The 15,496-nt window shown below is 45.3% G+C and overlaps 2 protein-coding genes across 7 annotated transcripts in view; both read right to left on the bottom strand.

The window, feature by feature from the left end:
- Positions 1–206: 206 nt before the first annotated feature.
- LOC147441617 (uncharacterized) lies at positions 207–3,177 on the bottom strand. Its single transcript, XM_086483461.1, has 3 exons — positions 3,079–3,177; positions 990–1,113; positions 207–429 (listed from the first exon to the last, which is right to left on the bottom strand). Exons 1-3 carry the CDS (start codon positions 3,175–3,177, stop codon positions 353–355), a joined length of 300 nt encoding a protein of 99 aa, XP_086339587.1. The 3' UTR covers positions 207–352.
- Positions 3,178–4,553: 1,376 nt separating this feature from the next.
- Positions 4,554–15,496, bottom strand: part of LOC147441616 (uncharacterized) — an 86,908-nt gene continuing 75,965 nt past the window's right edge. For 3 of the 6 annotated variants that reach the window (XM_086483190.1, XM_086483191.1, XM_086483192.1), the window contains exon 2: positions 7,263–14,978. In XM_086483190.1, coding sequence (XP_086339316.1) covers positions 9,602–10,903 — 1,302 coding nt within the window. In that variant the 5' untranslated portion in view covers positions 10,904–14,978 and the 3' untranslated portion in view covers positions 7,263–9,601. Of the gene's footprint in view, positions 5,182–5,301; positions 5,405–5,711; positions 5,982–7,080; positions 7,205–7,262; positions 14,979–15,496 lie in introns of those variants that run through there. The other 3 variants (XM_086483193.1, XM_086483194.1, XM_086483195.1) reach the window with 3 other exon arrangements.

Genomic DNA, 15,496 nt, shown 5'->3' with positions numbered 1-15,496 from the left:
AGGGCAAGTGAGAAAGGAGGAAAAAGTAAAGGAAAGCAAGGGAAGAGGAGTCAAAAGAGATAGTGTGTGAGATGAAGAGGGACATGGGGGGGGGGGGGGAGAGAGAGAGAGAGAGACTCATAAAGGAAGGAAAAAGAAAGGAGAGGGCGGGGAAGAAATCAAGAGAGATTGTATGAAAGACAGGGAGAAGGAGAGAGAGATAGATTGATAGATTGTATTATCGTCCACGGAGGTCAGATATGACCTATCGGACCAAAGACAAAACATTACAAACATGGGGGGATTGTGAGATACATCTCAGTTAAAAATTGAGGGTCAAAAAAAGATAAGACAAGATGAAGATGAAAAAAGTCTATGTAGAAGGGGGTGAGGAGGGAGCCGGTTTGGGAGTTTGAAACTCTTGAATAATAGCTTTACCTCCTCGGTAGACTGCCCATTTCCTTGTTGTACGCGCTTCTCGCATCTTTTGTAGTTCTACCTTCTTTTGCTTGAGTTGAGCGGGTGTAAGGTCTTTTGCAAACCACAATTTTTTGTCCTTGAGAAGCCTTGATTGCTCAAGAAATTTGATTCAGTCCACCTTGGTTTTGAAAGTGTAGATTGTATGATTGGTGCGAGGCTCGTGTGCAAGAGAAGTGATTGTTGCTGGATCACACTGTACCATGGGGATTGCGGATTGGATGCAGGCAAATGAATCGTGAAACTTGGGGCTCCCCTCCCTCCAATCGCTTGGGAGCCCACCAATGCGAACATTGAGGGCGATATCCTCCTGTTGTTGCCGTTCACACAGCGTGGATGTCACACGGTCCTCGACCTTGCTAGAGATTACCTCTTGTACTTGAGTTTTGACATCCTTTGTGACATGCATCTCTACTTCTTCTTTGGCCTTCATGAATTTGATTTCCATCTACGCGGCATCAGGTGGTAGTGAATGGCAGGGGCGGTGGGAAAAAAAACTCACTCCACAATTTGCTTCGCCAAACTCGCTTCACATCCATCCCCTTCTTTAGGGAGCGAATTTTCTTCCAAGCCAGCAAGTCTTTTCTTATCCTTCTGTTGAAAAATGTCTCCACTTTTATGCTCCATTTCCCATGTCGCAGCATGGTCTACAAGCTCCTACGATTAGAGCAAGAATAACGATCAAGGGAAGTGTGAAACTTAATATGCAATCCCCCTTGAAACTTCTATAGTTTTTTAGAGCTGTATTCAAAGCAACTCCCAAAGTCTCTTCATGTAGTCTTCTAGTGATTTATTCTTCAATTGCCACTCCATCTTTACTAGTTGTCGTGCATTCCAATTAGGTATATCTTGCCGCCTAGCTTTTTTCGACGGATTGATGTTCAACTTTGAAAGCCTCGTCTCCATCTCATGTTTGTGACGTTTCATCTCCTTCATGCATCTCCATCCTCACCACACTCATAGCTTACCACACACAAGCACATTGTGCATTTTTTCACTAACATCAAAGCATTGATCGATGGACGAAAACACGACACTTGTATTTCAACGTTGCATCAATGGCATCCACATCTGATTTAGAGATAACATCTATTCCATTCAACTCGTGCAATCATATTTACACACGGTAAGTGCTTTTTTTTTATATAGAAGTACACGAATGCACACACAAACACTCTCACACACATATGTATTCAGATTTTTAAAAACACTCACACATTCAAACATTCATTCATGCATGAATAGTTTCACAATTTCAAACAATGAGATGCATATGCATTCATCATACTCTCATCCAAAAATAAATCCTTACATGCACATGCAAAAATACAAAGGTTTGTACTCTCATCCAAAAAGATAAAAAGGGTTAAAAAAAGGAGAGGGATAAAGAAAGATTGAAAGAGACGGACTGCAGCATAGAGAAAAAGAAAGAGAAATAATGACGGATATTGAGAATGAGAGAGAGAGAGAGAGAGAGAGGTGTAGAAAAGTGAAGAGAGAAAGGTAGGGCTACAGGTAGAGGATGGAGAGAGGTTAAGAAAAATAGAAAGAGGATGAGAGGTAGAGTGAGAGAAAGGGAAATAAAGATAGGGAGAGAGTAGAAACAGAGATAGGGAGTGGAGAGATAAGGGGGAAAGTTGGAGGTAGGGAAACTTACTAGAGATTGGATGAAAGAGAAAGAGGTCAAGGAAAAAGGGATATTGAGATAAGGGAGATAGGGGGGGGGGGGGGGGGAGGGATATAGAGAGATTGAGAGGGTAAGAAGGGGCAGACAGAAAGAGGATGAGGAGAGAGAGGTGGGGAGGTGAAGAGGAATAGAAAGAGAGAGAGAGAGAGAGAGAGGGAGTTATTAAAGATTGGATAAAGGGAAATAAAAATAGAGAGAAGTAAAGACCATAAGAAAGACATAAGGGAGATAGAAGCGGGAGTTGAAGAGAGATACATACCCACAATTATGCAAGCAAAATTTTGGGAGTTGAAGAAAGATATATACCCACAATTATGCAAGCAAAAGTAGTTGATAGTCGAGAATCGCACTTACAACTGCGAAAACACTTTTCTCGTTCCACTGTCTTTTGTTATAAGTATGCTCATTGTTGTGGACTTATTCTTTTATTGTGGATCTCGGGGTGGCACGATCATATTCCAATCTTGTCCAGCAAGTGCAAGCTAAATCAGTTAAATGCAAAGCTACAAACTTGATCTTTTTCTTTTCTTTTAAACTATCACAGCCATACATTATTTCAATTTCACACATACTTAAGAAGATCATAATTGCTTACTGAACTTTATCCTCTTCTCAAGTTGGGAGAGTGCCTTTGTCTTCTTATTGTGCCTTGCCCATGTCGAGATCTTGAAGTTGAAGGAAAAAAGCTCATTCAAAAAAATGAGAAAGAGGGTAAAGAGTATCGGCGCCTTTGCTTATGGTGAGCTTTTGCTTGATTATGAAGTAACTCCGCACAACGTGATGAAGATCCATTTGAAAAGCCACCAAATGCTTTTGAAGAGTAGGATAAGCTTTGACTTCCACAAGTTCTCTTGCTTTGCTTTGAAGTAGAGCATCCACTTTTGCTTAAGTTACTATGTTGCCTTTGCAAGGCTCCTCTTCTTCACTTCATTCACCTTTTCATTCTCCTCTATTTTGAGAAGTTGCTCTTGAATGTATCCATCCTCCTCTTGAAGATTTTGAAGGGCTTGCAATATACTACTTTGTTTCTCCATTTGCGAGCACTACTAGTGCAAGAATAACAAAAAAAAACCAAAGCTTTAATGCCACTATTAGTGTCTTGTATACAATAGTATGTGTAGCAATAGGTAGTCTTTCTCTAAAATCTAAAATTTATTTGAACATTCACGACTTTTGTGATTTAAGAGAAGAAGAAGAAGGAGAGTTTTAACATCGTAGGAAACTATCCCAAGAGACCTTAAAGATCTAATCGTCGACGAGGAGAGTTGAACTCAAGACCTATTATTCAAGAGGGAAATGGCATAACCAATCTACCACACTTCGGTGATAGAAAGGTTATACCATTTTCCTCTTCTTATTATCACACACACACACACACACACACCCGCCGAGAAAAAGAGAATTTTAACGTCGTAGGAGAGAGAGTTGAAGATGGAGCAACCTCTCCCTAAGGAAATCATATTTTTGCTCTATTTAAGGACCTTAGAAGCTGAACTATAATCACTTGAGAATGAGAAGAAGACTTTCCACCCATGCATAACATACGATGTGCACTCACATACAAGCACCATGTAACAAAGAAAGAAACTCGTAGTTACTTGACTTTGTAAAGAGGTATACCTCAAGGAAGAAGTAGGGGGAGAGATTTCAGTTGAGAGCAGAATTTATAGGAGAAACAAGAGCACACAGGTACACAGCTTAAATTCAAGACAGCTAAAGAAACTATATAATTTCAACTGGAGATGACTTGAAGGTAAAAATTATGACTGAAGAAGAAAAGAGACTTGACTATGCACTTGTTGAAGAAGAAAAGAGTGCACTTAGACAACTTTAAACTCAAGACAACTAAAAATACTATATAATTGTAATTGGAGATGGCTTGAAGGTAAAAAAGATGACTGAAGAAGAAAAGAGGCTTAACTATGCACTTGTTGAAGTTGATCGAGCACCTTGGTGAATTCCATAGGGCAAACAAGTAATGTTACTCATTCTCGTGGAAAAAAAAAATAGTATTAAATGTGCATCAAATGGTTAAACCACCATGCAACATGCTATTCAAATGAAAACCCTTTTCGAGCACATTACAAATACGAATTTGGTGTTCTTTACAGTTTGAGACAAACATAATGAGCATTCACTATATATTAGATGAGCTCCTAATCATGCCATCTTAGTGGTTGCAATTGTTTTTTCTTTCATAGATTTAGCCAACACTCAAAAGAACTTATCTTGGCGTGCCATGCTTGAAGTTTACAACCACAACCACCCATGAACTACCATTCTTTAACACACTATGGGTTCACCAGTAATTTTGGCCGCTCGCGAGTATGTATCCCTTATTACACTATTATTAATCCAATTGTATCAGATTGATATAAACTACCATCATCTTACTTAAAGAGACTTGATATATCAACTTCAAACACATATTTACAATGCAACAAAAACGATATCAATAAGTTGACTTACTCATGGAGTAGTGACATCCGCTGAGGCCATTCTTTATCTATGGTGGGTCATCGATGACATGTAGCCATGCATTGGCAAAGTCTATGAAGCCATGGATCAAATAATCAGGAATCTGAAGAAGCTTGTGGAAGACCAGAACGATTGAGAGGAAAATCAAGTCCTTCCATGTTTCAAGGATATATTACTCTCATCTACATGCAATGGTTGGCGTAATCGTAGTCAACCCCGAATTTCATGGGAACCGCCAAGAGAATGACCAGGATGTGAGCAATGGATGGTGCATTAGCTTGGATTGACTTCCATTAGGCGCAAGGTTAGAGGACTTAACAGTATAAACACTCAAGGGTTGTTACCTCCCTTAATAGGGTATTGAATTCTCCAAAGATTTCCTACTAGGTTCTCATATGATTTTGGAAAAGAGTGTTTGACAAGCCTCTAAAAAGAAGTATGATTGCTTGATTGCCTCATTTCATTTTCCTGTGATGTCCTGCTGGCTGTCAACTTTTCTTCGTTGTGGACACTGGCCAACGTTCTCACATGATCCTTCACCAGCTCTTCAATGACAATGCCTGCAGTTCAAGACAGCCTCAGTTCATTATATTGAAGTAAACAGCCTTTCATACCTTTCATATACAAAACCTAGATCATTACAAAAGATGCATAACCATGTAAACATGCGTAAAACCAACCTATTGTCCGTAGTGCTGATGCAGGTAGAACCTCTTCTAAGCCAGTTTCACCAGCAGATATCAAGCGCTCCATCGCCAGCTGCTTGATGCGCACTAGTAGATCCTATGCAACAGAATACAGCCAAGGGGTACTGTTATTGGTGGTGGAGGTGGTGAAAGACCCGATTTTACCAAAGGAGAAGAAAACACGCCATGGCACCATATATTCCTAGTAGCCTTTGTTGGACACTGCACGTTTAGAGAATTTGTGCATAACCATGCAAAGGTAATGGCCTTTTCTGGATTCACTATGAAAATCATGGTTTGAGCACAAGGCATAATTATGGTTCTATTAGGTTACCATTAGCAACTATACTATCAAACACTATGGAGCACTTCAAAAATTGGAGAAATCGTTCTGAAAAACACACCAGTTGTGCTTCTGACAGTGCGTCTGGCCAAGAAGTATCCTGTTCTCTGAGCTCTGCATGTGCCCTTGAGTCTTCAAACTCCACCGTCGTACTTCGTGATAATTCTGCTGTACGCAAAGCTGTCGCAGAACCTTCCCCACAATCACTGCTGTTGCACTGACTCTTAGTCTGTGACATAAGCTTCCTCCTCTTGCTAGGAGGTGCAGCGATACTATCCATTTCAATTCTTTGCATAATCACTAAAGCAAGAAGCCACGGAAAATTTCAAGCCTGAAACACACGCATTATAATATCTGAAATTCCTTGTTCTCATACTGGGAACTTCAACAAACTTTTGTTACATGGACCCAAGAAGAGTGCCACAGAGAAAAGCCAACTATCAGCAAGCCCTGGTAACAGCAAAGAACTGTAACTAAATGTAGATTGGAACATTAGGGGCAATAGAGGCATGCTGTTCACATTCACGTCTAGCAGTCGGAACAAACCAAATGCCACTCACCTTGCAACTTCCCTAAACAGTCTCAGAAATGTGAACCACAGAAACAAAGGAGGATTTGAGATGTATGAACGCTTGCAAGAATGACAAGGACTGGCAAGAAAGTTAGAAACTCAATTACTTGTTGCGAAGACAAACGTGAACTGTCACTCGCACTGTGTGTAATCTAGACATATGTAAACGCCCCTCGTGTGCATGAATGGCTGTGAATGTGAGGGGTATGTACTCAATGCGTGCGAGAGAGAGAGAGAGAAAGAGAGAGAGAGAGAGAGAGAGAGAGAGAGAGAGAGAGAGAGAGAGAGAGGACATGTGTCCCCCATCTATCTGGAAAAGACAAAAGTACGAAGTAACAAAATGTGGTCCTGTGGTAAGGAGGAGTGGGTGATCCATGGGAGGCTAGGATGCAAGATAGAGAGTTTATTCTTAACATCCGGAGGAGGCTAGAATGACCTATGAGACCAAAAGGTTCCAAACATCTGAAAGAAAGATACATTAACGTCTCTTAAAGTCTCAAAACAGCCCATGAGACCAGAACAAGGTACACCTGATGCCCATATCTGCAAGTGTTGTGAAAAGGAAAGCAGAGTCCTGACTGAAGGCCTAGCTGTCTGTAAGACGGTGAACTAAAACGCAAAATTGAAAAACCTGGCCACAAGCAGCTAGGCACTGAAGAAATGGAGCCAAATGTAGCAAGGATACAGAGATAAGGGAGCTACTCGGGGGCAATGATATAACAGGTGAGCTATCAATATCCGAGAGAGAGAGAGAGAGAGAGAGAGAGAGAGAGAGAGAGAGAGTTGGCACAAACATCAAAAACCAAAAAAAAGGAGAAATCCTTGCTTTTATTGATTGGAAAGAAAATGAACTACTCACTTAGAAATCAGGCAGATTTGACATTTCTAATGAAAGCGATACTGCCAAGGACCCATGCGATGAAGCCAAAAATGCCCACTGCAACCATGAGTGACATGCCAGCACAAGACAAGTCAAGTACCACCTGCACCAAGCTCCCCATCACGGCAACGATGTCCTTAGCCAAGCCAGAAAAGAAAAGATTTAGAAAAACAAAACGTGAAAAAAAAGCATATCTGAAACAGGATCGTGGTTGACACAAACAGAATTACCGCAAGCATCCAACACACAATAAAAAAGAAATATATTACTCACACACATGAACTGGTAAGCAAGCCGGAGGCAGAACCATGGTAAGGGTAAAGAGAGGACTGGAACATCAACAGCATGAAAGAATAAGGAAGCCTAAAGAGGCATGGACACACAGTTTCCTACAAAAACATGTGATAGGAGTCATGACCCTTGCTGTGCAAAGTGGCTGATAAGCCTGTTTATCACAATTGGATCCTACTACAGGATTCACATTGTCCTTCAATTTCCATAGTGGGAGCTATAGCTCTACCGACCACTTGGCTCCGTGTTACAGTTGTGGGGTGAAAAGGAAAGCTGTGTATTGATGATCCTCAACTGGCAGGTTGGATTTGATAGGGTAGACCCTGATGCCAGCTTTCCTTGCTCGTCACCACTTGAGGATCCTAGTGTGTAAGGTGCAGCGGAATGAATGTTGTTCTTTCTCAAGATGGGTGACCCATATTTGCTCAAGGTTCCTTTTAATTCTTATCGAAGGGAGAGCCTTCCGTTCTTAATGGAGAGTGCTATCATCACGAACAAAGTGAGTGGACACTGTGCGTGCAAGTGTATGAGACTGAGAGATAGAGAGAAGAGAGATACGACACCAAAGACGTTGTAAAAGCCTCCTCCGAAGGCCCCACTCTCGTTGACGAGAGTGGTCTACTTATGATTGCACGAAGTGGTACAATGATGATGCATGGAAACTGATGCAACTCGGGGCTAAGTCGGTGACGACAACGGGGATGGCGACAATGACCTAAGTGCTGAAATCTGCAAACTTCTGATGGCTGTCCAAAAACGCTATCTGCTGAAAATTTGCTGCGAGTTGAAACACTGATTTCGAGGCTGTTTTTATGCTGCTGAAAACGCTGAAATTGCCTGATGAAAACGCTGGCCTGCTGCTGCGTTATAATGCTGAAAAACGCTGATTTGGTCTGCTGCGTTTTGGGCTGAAAAACGCTGATGGGACTGCTGCGTTTTGGGCTGATCTGGAAACGCTAGGTGCAAGGGAATGTTGCGGTCAAGCCAATGCTGAAAACGCCAAGGCAAGGGATGTGCTAGCGATGACAAAAACGCTAGGGCTGGTGGTTGATGGAAAATCGCCAAGGCTGGTGTTATGTCCCGCTCACACGAGAGGGGATCTAGCCCAGATGCCGTCGGGATGGGCGTCCAGTGTCCGAGCGGACGTAGTGTGAACCCGGCCAGTGTGGCCGGCCATTATTATAAAAGGGAGGCGGAGGCCTCATTTGCAGTTATCGACCCCCACTGGCAGAGCGCCAATGGTTAGCCCGGAGGCTAGGAGTGCGCGAGGTCACCTCGAGGAGGTGAGGCCGGGTGGTATGGGACGCCCGGTCTTACAGGTGCACGCCTACATCCTCGGACGCTGGCCCCAACACGAGGGAGCTGCCGGATGGTGGCTATGGTCGGGTGGTTCGTCCGACGCGCATCTGTAGGTGGTCTGTGTGGCCGGGAGATCCTATCTCCTCGTTCGTTTCATGGTATCAGAGCCGGCTTGGCTGCACGAAGGACCATGTGCACACCTACGGGCTGATTTGAGTCGGATAATCACTGTTTTTATGTAATTTTTTATGAATTAATTGATTATTTTCTTTTCATGAGCATGTGTACAGGTGAAATTTAATGCTTACTTTACTGATTTTGGATAAGAATCGGTGTCTTTAATCGGCGGGAGTGTTTAAAATCAGCAATTTTACTGACTTCTTGTGTTTTCTTGCAGTAGAATACAAGATTTGCTGATTTTTTTTCATGTGGTTTTCGATGAAAATCACTCCATGGCTGTTTAATTTGCTTTTGGGCATAAAATTCAGCAAACTCCCTCTCTGTGTACTGCTGCAGTGAAGAGCGAGAGAGAGTACCTCTCTGGACATTCAGCGCTAGAGAGAGAGAGAGAGAGAGAGAGAGAGAGAGAGAGAGAGAGAGAGAGAGAGAGAGAGAGAGAGAGATATTAATGTCTCGAAAGAGCCAAAATGGCCCATGAGACAAGAAACTATACAACTGGTAATACATCTCTCGTCTACCTGAAACAGAAAAAAGATCTACTCAACATCATAGTGATGTTTGAGTCTACAAAGCTAAAACTAAGCTAAAACTGAGAATATGTACAAATACATGACTGATCCCATCCAAATCTGACCATCAACTTCTATCTCCCTGTCCTCTATCCCAGGATATCCCAGATGGGTAGATCCAGTATAGAGAGGCCGCTGAAAGGTGGCACTCGTCTCCGATTTCAAGCGATGATGCCTTTGATTTGGTGCAAATGGCGGGGTCTGGGTCGAGGCCCGGGTGGTCGAGGACGGCGAGGATGACCCTGTGCGGTGGCCTGATCAAGACGGACTCCTCTAGGCCTCGATGGACGTGGTCCTGGGGGTGTGGTTGTATCCATAGACGGAGTCTGCGTCCCAAGGTTCTCTCCCTCTCTACTGAAGAAGTCACGCATAGTGCGCTGTCGATCTGTTGGTGGAGAACTGTCTTGTAATAGTTTGTCCCTGTGCCTCCTCAGCTCTAGTAAAAAGAGTCCGAGGCATCTCTGGTCCTCATAATCCATCACCCAACGTAATGGTCCAAATCCCTCTCTGAAAAGGCAATGGTATCTCCCCTTGATCTCGTAATAGACTGTGCAGCGGCAAATGTAATGCTCCTCAAATTCCACCTCTTGGTGGCATAGCTGACATGTCCTATCTGTCCGGGCCATCTGCATGTATCTGCCTGTCTCGATGCGTAGTTGATGGGAGGAGGTACGAATCTGTCCAATGGCACTGCGCAACCCATGTGAGAGATGTACATCCATGTATGCTGGCCGAATCACAAAACCCTCCAACGAAACATGCAAGAAGTGGTCCCTGTAATGGGCCATCTTCGTGCCTAATGGCTCTGGAGGTCGCTGCCAGGTCCTTTTTGTCTCCAACTGCACAATATCTGATCTGATCACCCGGTTGCGCTCAGTGCGCGTAAGCTGGAGGTGCGGGCAGTCCAAGCTATACTGGAAGGGTGGAAGTGCATCCATCTGTAGTCCATGTCTCCCAAACCATGTTTGCATCTGTGCATACCAACAATCATGAACCCCATCTTCTGCTAACTGTCTAGAGGAATCTAGTGCCAATCTCGAATATCTCTCTGGGGGGAGCTCCCATATGCGATGTAGGCCTGTCACACTCTGAAATATGGCCTCTGTCACTATGGAGGATGCTGCCATCTCAGCTCTGACAATAGCATGTGGTATTGATGCCTTGCACCGGATCATCTGTGCAATCATCGTAACTAGTGGTCTCTCCATACGCCTCCACTCCTCTGTACTCAGGCTAGGCCCCCACACCATGGATCCATACAACAATGCCGGGGTGACCAACGAATCGAACAACCAAAGCTTCGTGTGCGGCTCCTGAAACTGTACATGAGCACACTGCCTCTCAAGCCTCCCCAAAGCTGCGAAGCCCCTATCCAACCTAGCATCTGCTGCTTGCTTCAATGAGAAGCGCGGGCCTGTAAAAGTCACTCCTAAGTATACATAAGACCGTACCTGCTCCACCATCTCCCCTCTAAATGTGAACTGATGCTCTGCTCAAGTGACCCATGCCTGTGTGGTGTTGAACACCATAACCTTGGTTTTCCCAAGGTTCACTGTCAAGTCCCTATCTGCACAAAATCTCTGGAGAGCATCCAACTGTCTCTGTAGCCCTTCTGGAGAGTCCGAAATCAATACCACATCGTCTGCATACAAAAGAAGTGGTATCATCACCCCTGCCAGGCTAGATCCTGCATCACCATATGTATCCACATACTCTAAGAGCTCATCGATGTAAATCCCAAAGAGAGTGGGAGACAGTGGGCATCCTTGTTTCACCCCAATGGTACTTCAATAGCATCTGAAAGTCCACCTGGGGCCCTCACCCTCCCAGTCACCGACTCATACAATGCATAAATCCCCCATCGGATAGCCTCTGGAACTCCTATATCCTGTAGCCTCTGCATCAAACGAAATCTCGGGACAGAATGAAATGCCTTGCGGAAGTCCACAAAGCAACAATATAGTCTCCTCCTGTCTCCCTCTGCCCGCCGCTCCTCTATCAATGCCCGAAGAGTCAGTATGTGATCCATAGGGGAGAACCCTCGTCGAAAACCAGCCAGTCCTCTAGCTCTGTGTCCATGTCTCTCTGCCCAGACACTGAGCTCTCTCTCTACAATAGACCCATAAATCTTGGCCAGATAATGCCCAATCATAATGGTCCTATAGTTGCCCTGTACCATCGGATCCCCACTTTTGAAAAGTGGGACTATGGTATTGGCCGTCCAACTGGCTGGAAAGCCCTCACAAACCGCCCTGTTAAACATGTGTGCCAAAAGGGGGGCCAGTTCCCTACATGCATAGATGAAGTGCTCACCCACTAGCCCATCCTGATCTTGGGCTCTCCCATGCTGTAATCTGTTGATGGCCTCTGCTACCATATGTACAGTAAAGAAGTCGCTCGTGTGCGGTCTAATGTCCCCTGGCTGTGGAATGGGGGGCTGTCCTGGGATATCATATAGTGCCTCTGCATACGCTCTCCATGCCTCTGGGGTTGTAATGGGGGTACCCGGCTGTCTCTCCTGAAACATCCTCCATGCTCTCTTGCTGTCCTGACTCAAGAACAACCGGTATATCTCGTCCTCCAAGCGTATCAGGTAGGCCCTCTTCTTCCACCGAATAAGACGGCGGAAGATCGTCTGTGCATGCTTATGGCTACATGCCCCACAAGCCTCCTCTCTCTGAAGCCTCTTCCGGGTCTCCCGGCACTCATCATCATACCAGCTGTTGCACGGAGCAGTGCAACGCGGAGGGGCTGCTGATGGCATTGTACATGGGAAGGCCAATCCCGCTGATGCATGTAACACATGTGCCATACCCTGGGTGAGCTCATCCAATGTGCGATGCGGATCCAATACATACAGCCTATCCGACATTGTGGCCCCATAGATGTCAGTAGTTGCTGTAGTAAACTGATAATGTGGATGTCTAGGGGATGGGTCTCCCTGCAGCTCTGCATCTCCACCACCCATCAATGTGAAGCTCAAATACGCATGATCTGCTGCCAAAGCCAGGGGACACCCTGAAATAGTAAAATCTCTGATGTCCGGAATCAGTCATGTGATCCCATCAAGTAGTCTACCGTACTCGAACCCCCTTTGGGGTTCCAACATGTAAGAGCATCCGATCCGGGCCATCGTGGAAGGCCATTATAGATGAGCAACCCATGGGCACTGCCTAAAGCTAGAAAATGCATGCCGTATTCTGTCACATTCCCAGCATCCTGTGCCATCCTATGCATATCCAAGTCACATGGGTTCAACTCGCGGAGCATCTCGTCCTGAGTATCATACATTGCCGCTTGCTCCGTGCGAGTGCGTGCATTGAAATCCCCTGCCAGAAGTATGTCCCCCAGGCTGGCAAATCTCACAATATCCTCATATAACGGCAAAAACGGTGATTCCCCATGAGAAGCATAACGCGAATGAGCCGGTGGAAAATAGCATGCTGCAATGTACAAGTCCCTATTGCATCTCCTGCATATTCGAATCCACATATAGCGTGCCTCAGGGTCTCTATGTACAATATGTACTCTGTCATGCAAGGCATCTCTATATAATACTGCCACCCCTCTTGAGCCTCGAGTACCTCCAGGCGTCCGGGGCTGTGGACGGAACACGGATTCCCATCTATAGCCACGGACGTCTGGTAGTCGTCTCCCTGCACACTGATGAGTCTCTGTATAAATAGCTAGGTCCACCTCCCTGAATGTATCCTCAAAGTATCCTGCATCTAACCTGAGCGACCCGTTACAATTCCACACCGTGCATCTCAATGTCTCATGGGCGGCTAACCGTCAACGAGCCTTCCGCTCGGCAATGATCACCCGTCCATCTCTGTAAACAGCAAACTTTCCTTGTTTTCGGGCTTCCAATACCTTTGGCATACATTCCTTACGGTGTGCAACTTGGGCGGGGGTAAGATCCTCATCCAGGTAGATTTTCTCACCCTTCAATGCTGATCGTTAAGCCAGGAATGTATTCTTTTTCCCCATGTCCTCAAATTTCAGCATAAGGATACGACCCCTTTTGTCTGCCACATCCCCAACCCGCCATGCATCCAGCACTAATGACGACTCAACTCCCAATTTGCTACATAAAGCCGCGGCATCCTCCTTGGCGGTCTTTGCCTCCTCCCATCCCACCACTCTTAACGCGGAGGGGCCCTAACTTTGCGCTTGGCTTCCTCTTCAAGTGTAGCATTCATCACTTCCATTTGATTAGAGGGCATGCCTTTGTTTTTCTTGACAACCTCAATCCAAGGAGCGCATTCTTTCACCTCTTTGTCCACCGCATCTTTCGCCATTTCAACCCATGTGTGTACCTTTTTTTCAACATTCTCTTGCACTTTTGACACACTTGCTTCCACCGCTGTAATTGCCTCCTTGCTTTTTTTAATCTCATTTTCCATTGCCGTGGACACCTCCTGCTTGCATGCCTCTTTCATGGCCTTGCCTTCAGCTTTCAACCCCTCTTGTAACAATTTAAACATGTCCTTGGCCATGAAAGCGTGTATCTTTCCCTCAAGAGGGACCAATTCAGCCTTGAGTTGAGCTGTCATCTCCTTCTGTGATTTGCCTTCATATGTTTGCATCTCCTCCTTCCATTTTGCATACATAGAGATCCCAAGGGTGTGCATTTCTCCCCTAATCTCCGATTTAAATGCAGTCATACATTCCAGTATTCGGGATTCAACCTTTGCCATTTCCTCCTTCACATAAGCATACATCTCATCTTTGTCCACTGGTGCAGCTCGTGTGCGGGCTGATTTTGACAATCTCTTGACTGAGATAGGCGTTTGGCCAACCTCTCTCGCTCTTCTCCATACATACTTATTGAATGGCATTCTTATGTCAGGACTGAATGCATTGTTCAGATTAATTTCCTTCACAGGGGATACCGGGGGGGTGTCAGGATGCCCCTCAGGGTCCGAACGATCCATATCTCTCTACTGCATACCCAGAGAGAGAGAGAGAGAGAGAGAGAGAGAGAGAGAGAGAGAGAGACCTACCTGCGCTGCTGCTCGCTGTTGTCAATTCCCTTCTATGCTGCCTGTGTAACCTTGGATAATAGAACTGCTGTGTCCAATGACTCTGGATCCTGCGCGCTATTGCTCACCATGCGCGCGCTGTTGCAGAGAGATAGAGAGGGCCTGCTCGCTGCCCTGCTGCCCTGAGACCTGCTCACGGAGAGAGCTTCCCTCACGCTGCCCTTCCCTTCACGCGTGCTGCTGCCTTCCCTTCACACGAGAGAGAGAGAGAGAGAGAGAGAGAGAGAGAGAGAGAGATTAAAATCGTCATTACAGGTGGCAGGTCGTTGCCAAGCGTACAAGGGGCTTTCACTTGTGACAGTGAGAAATGCAGGACATGAAGTTCCTTACACTCAGCGCTAGAGAGAGAGAGAGAGAGAGAGAGAGAGAGAGAGTACCTCTCAGCGCTGCTGAGTTTTTCTCTCTGAGCGGGCAATTCCAGCGTGGAAGCTTTGGTATGCACTGGCTCCAATGTGGCGCTCGTGGCTTGTGCTGGGCACGCATACCCACGGGCCTGGATATTTCCACCTGGCTTTATTAGCTCTTCAAGGACTTTTTATTAAGCGGCCAAAGGCCCTTGACTTATTTTAAAAAAGGGGGGCCTGGACACACTACTTTTTTTTTAAAGAGAGTATGAAACCTATTGATTATTAAAAGTCACTTACAGAGACTTTAAAGTTTTCAAAGAAACTCATTTTTGGGCCTCTCTACTTCTCTCTACTGCTCCCTTCTCTCACCCGCTCCCGCGCTCCCGCCATCACCTGCTCACCTTCAGGCGCTCACGCCGACGCGTGGAGCTTTTCGCCACTTCAACTTTTCACGACCGAAAAGTCCAGAAAAGGCTCGGTTTCGCGTGAATTTTCCAATTTTTCACGCACTTCGCCATGGATTCCTCCAACTCGGATGTGCAGCGTCATGACACGCCAGGTAACATTCAAATTCCATTCACGCATGCTTTCTACACATGGATTACAAGCACTTTCCAGAGCTTCGACCAGCGTGTTATCGCTTTGGAAAATGCGAATGTTCAGA

This window comes from Adiantum capillus-veneris, chromosome 15 (assembly GCF_014529385.1).
Source record: "Adiantum capillus-veneris isolate H3 chromosome 15, ASM1452938v2, whole genome shotgun sequence".
In the NCBI taxonomy this organism is placed as follows: Eukaryota; Viridiplantae; Streptophyta; class Polypodiopsida; order Polypodiales; family Pteridaceae; genus Adiantum; species Adiantum capillus-veneris.
The sequence above is the reverse complement of the archived record's forward strand: the minus strand, read 5'-3'. Positions and strand labels throughout refer to the sequence as shown.

Bases quoted from the DNA above. Each gene is read 5' to 3' on its own strand.
- LOC147441617 (XM_086483461.1), bottom strand. From the start codon at position 3,177: ATGGAGAAACAAAGTAGTATATTGCAAGCCCTTCAAAATCTTCAAGAG. The intron at 1,114-3,078 runs GTGAATGAAGTG...CTCTAATCGTAG, and splicing joins AAATAGAGGAGAATGAAAAG to GAGCTTGTAGACCATGCTGC. The intron at 430-989 runs GTGAAGCGAGTT...GGAAATGGGCAG, and splicing joins CCCTAAAGAAGGGGATGGAT to TCTACCGAGGAGGTAAAGCT.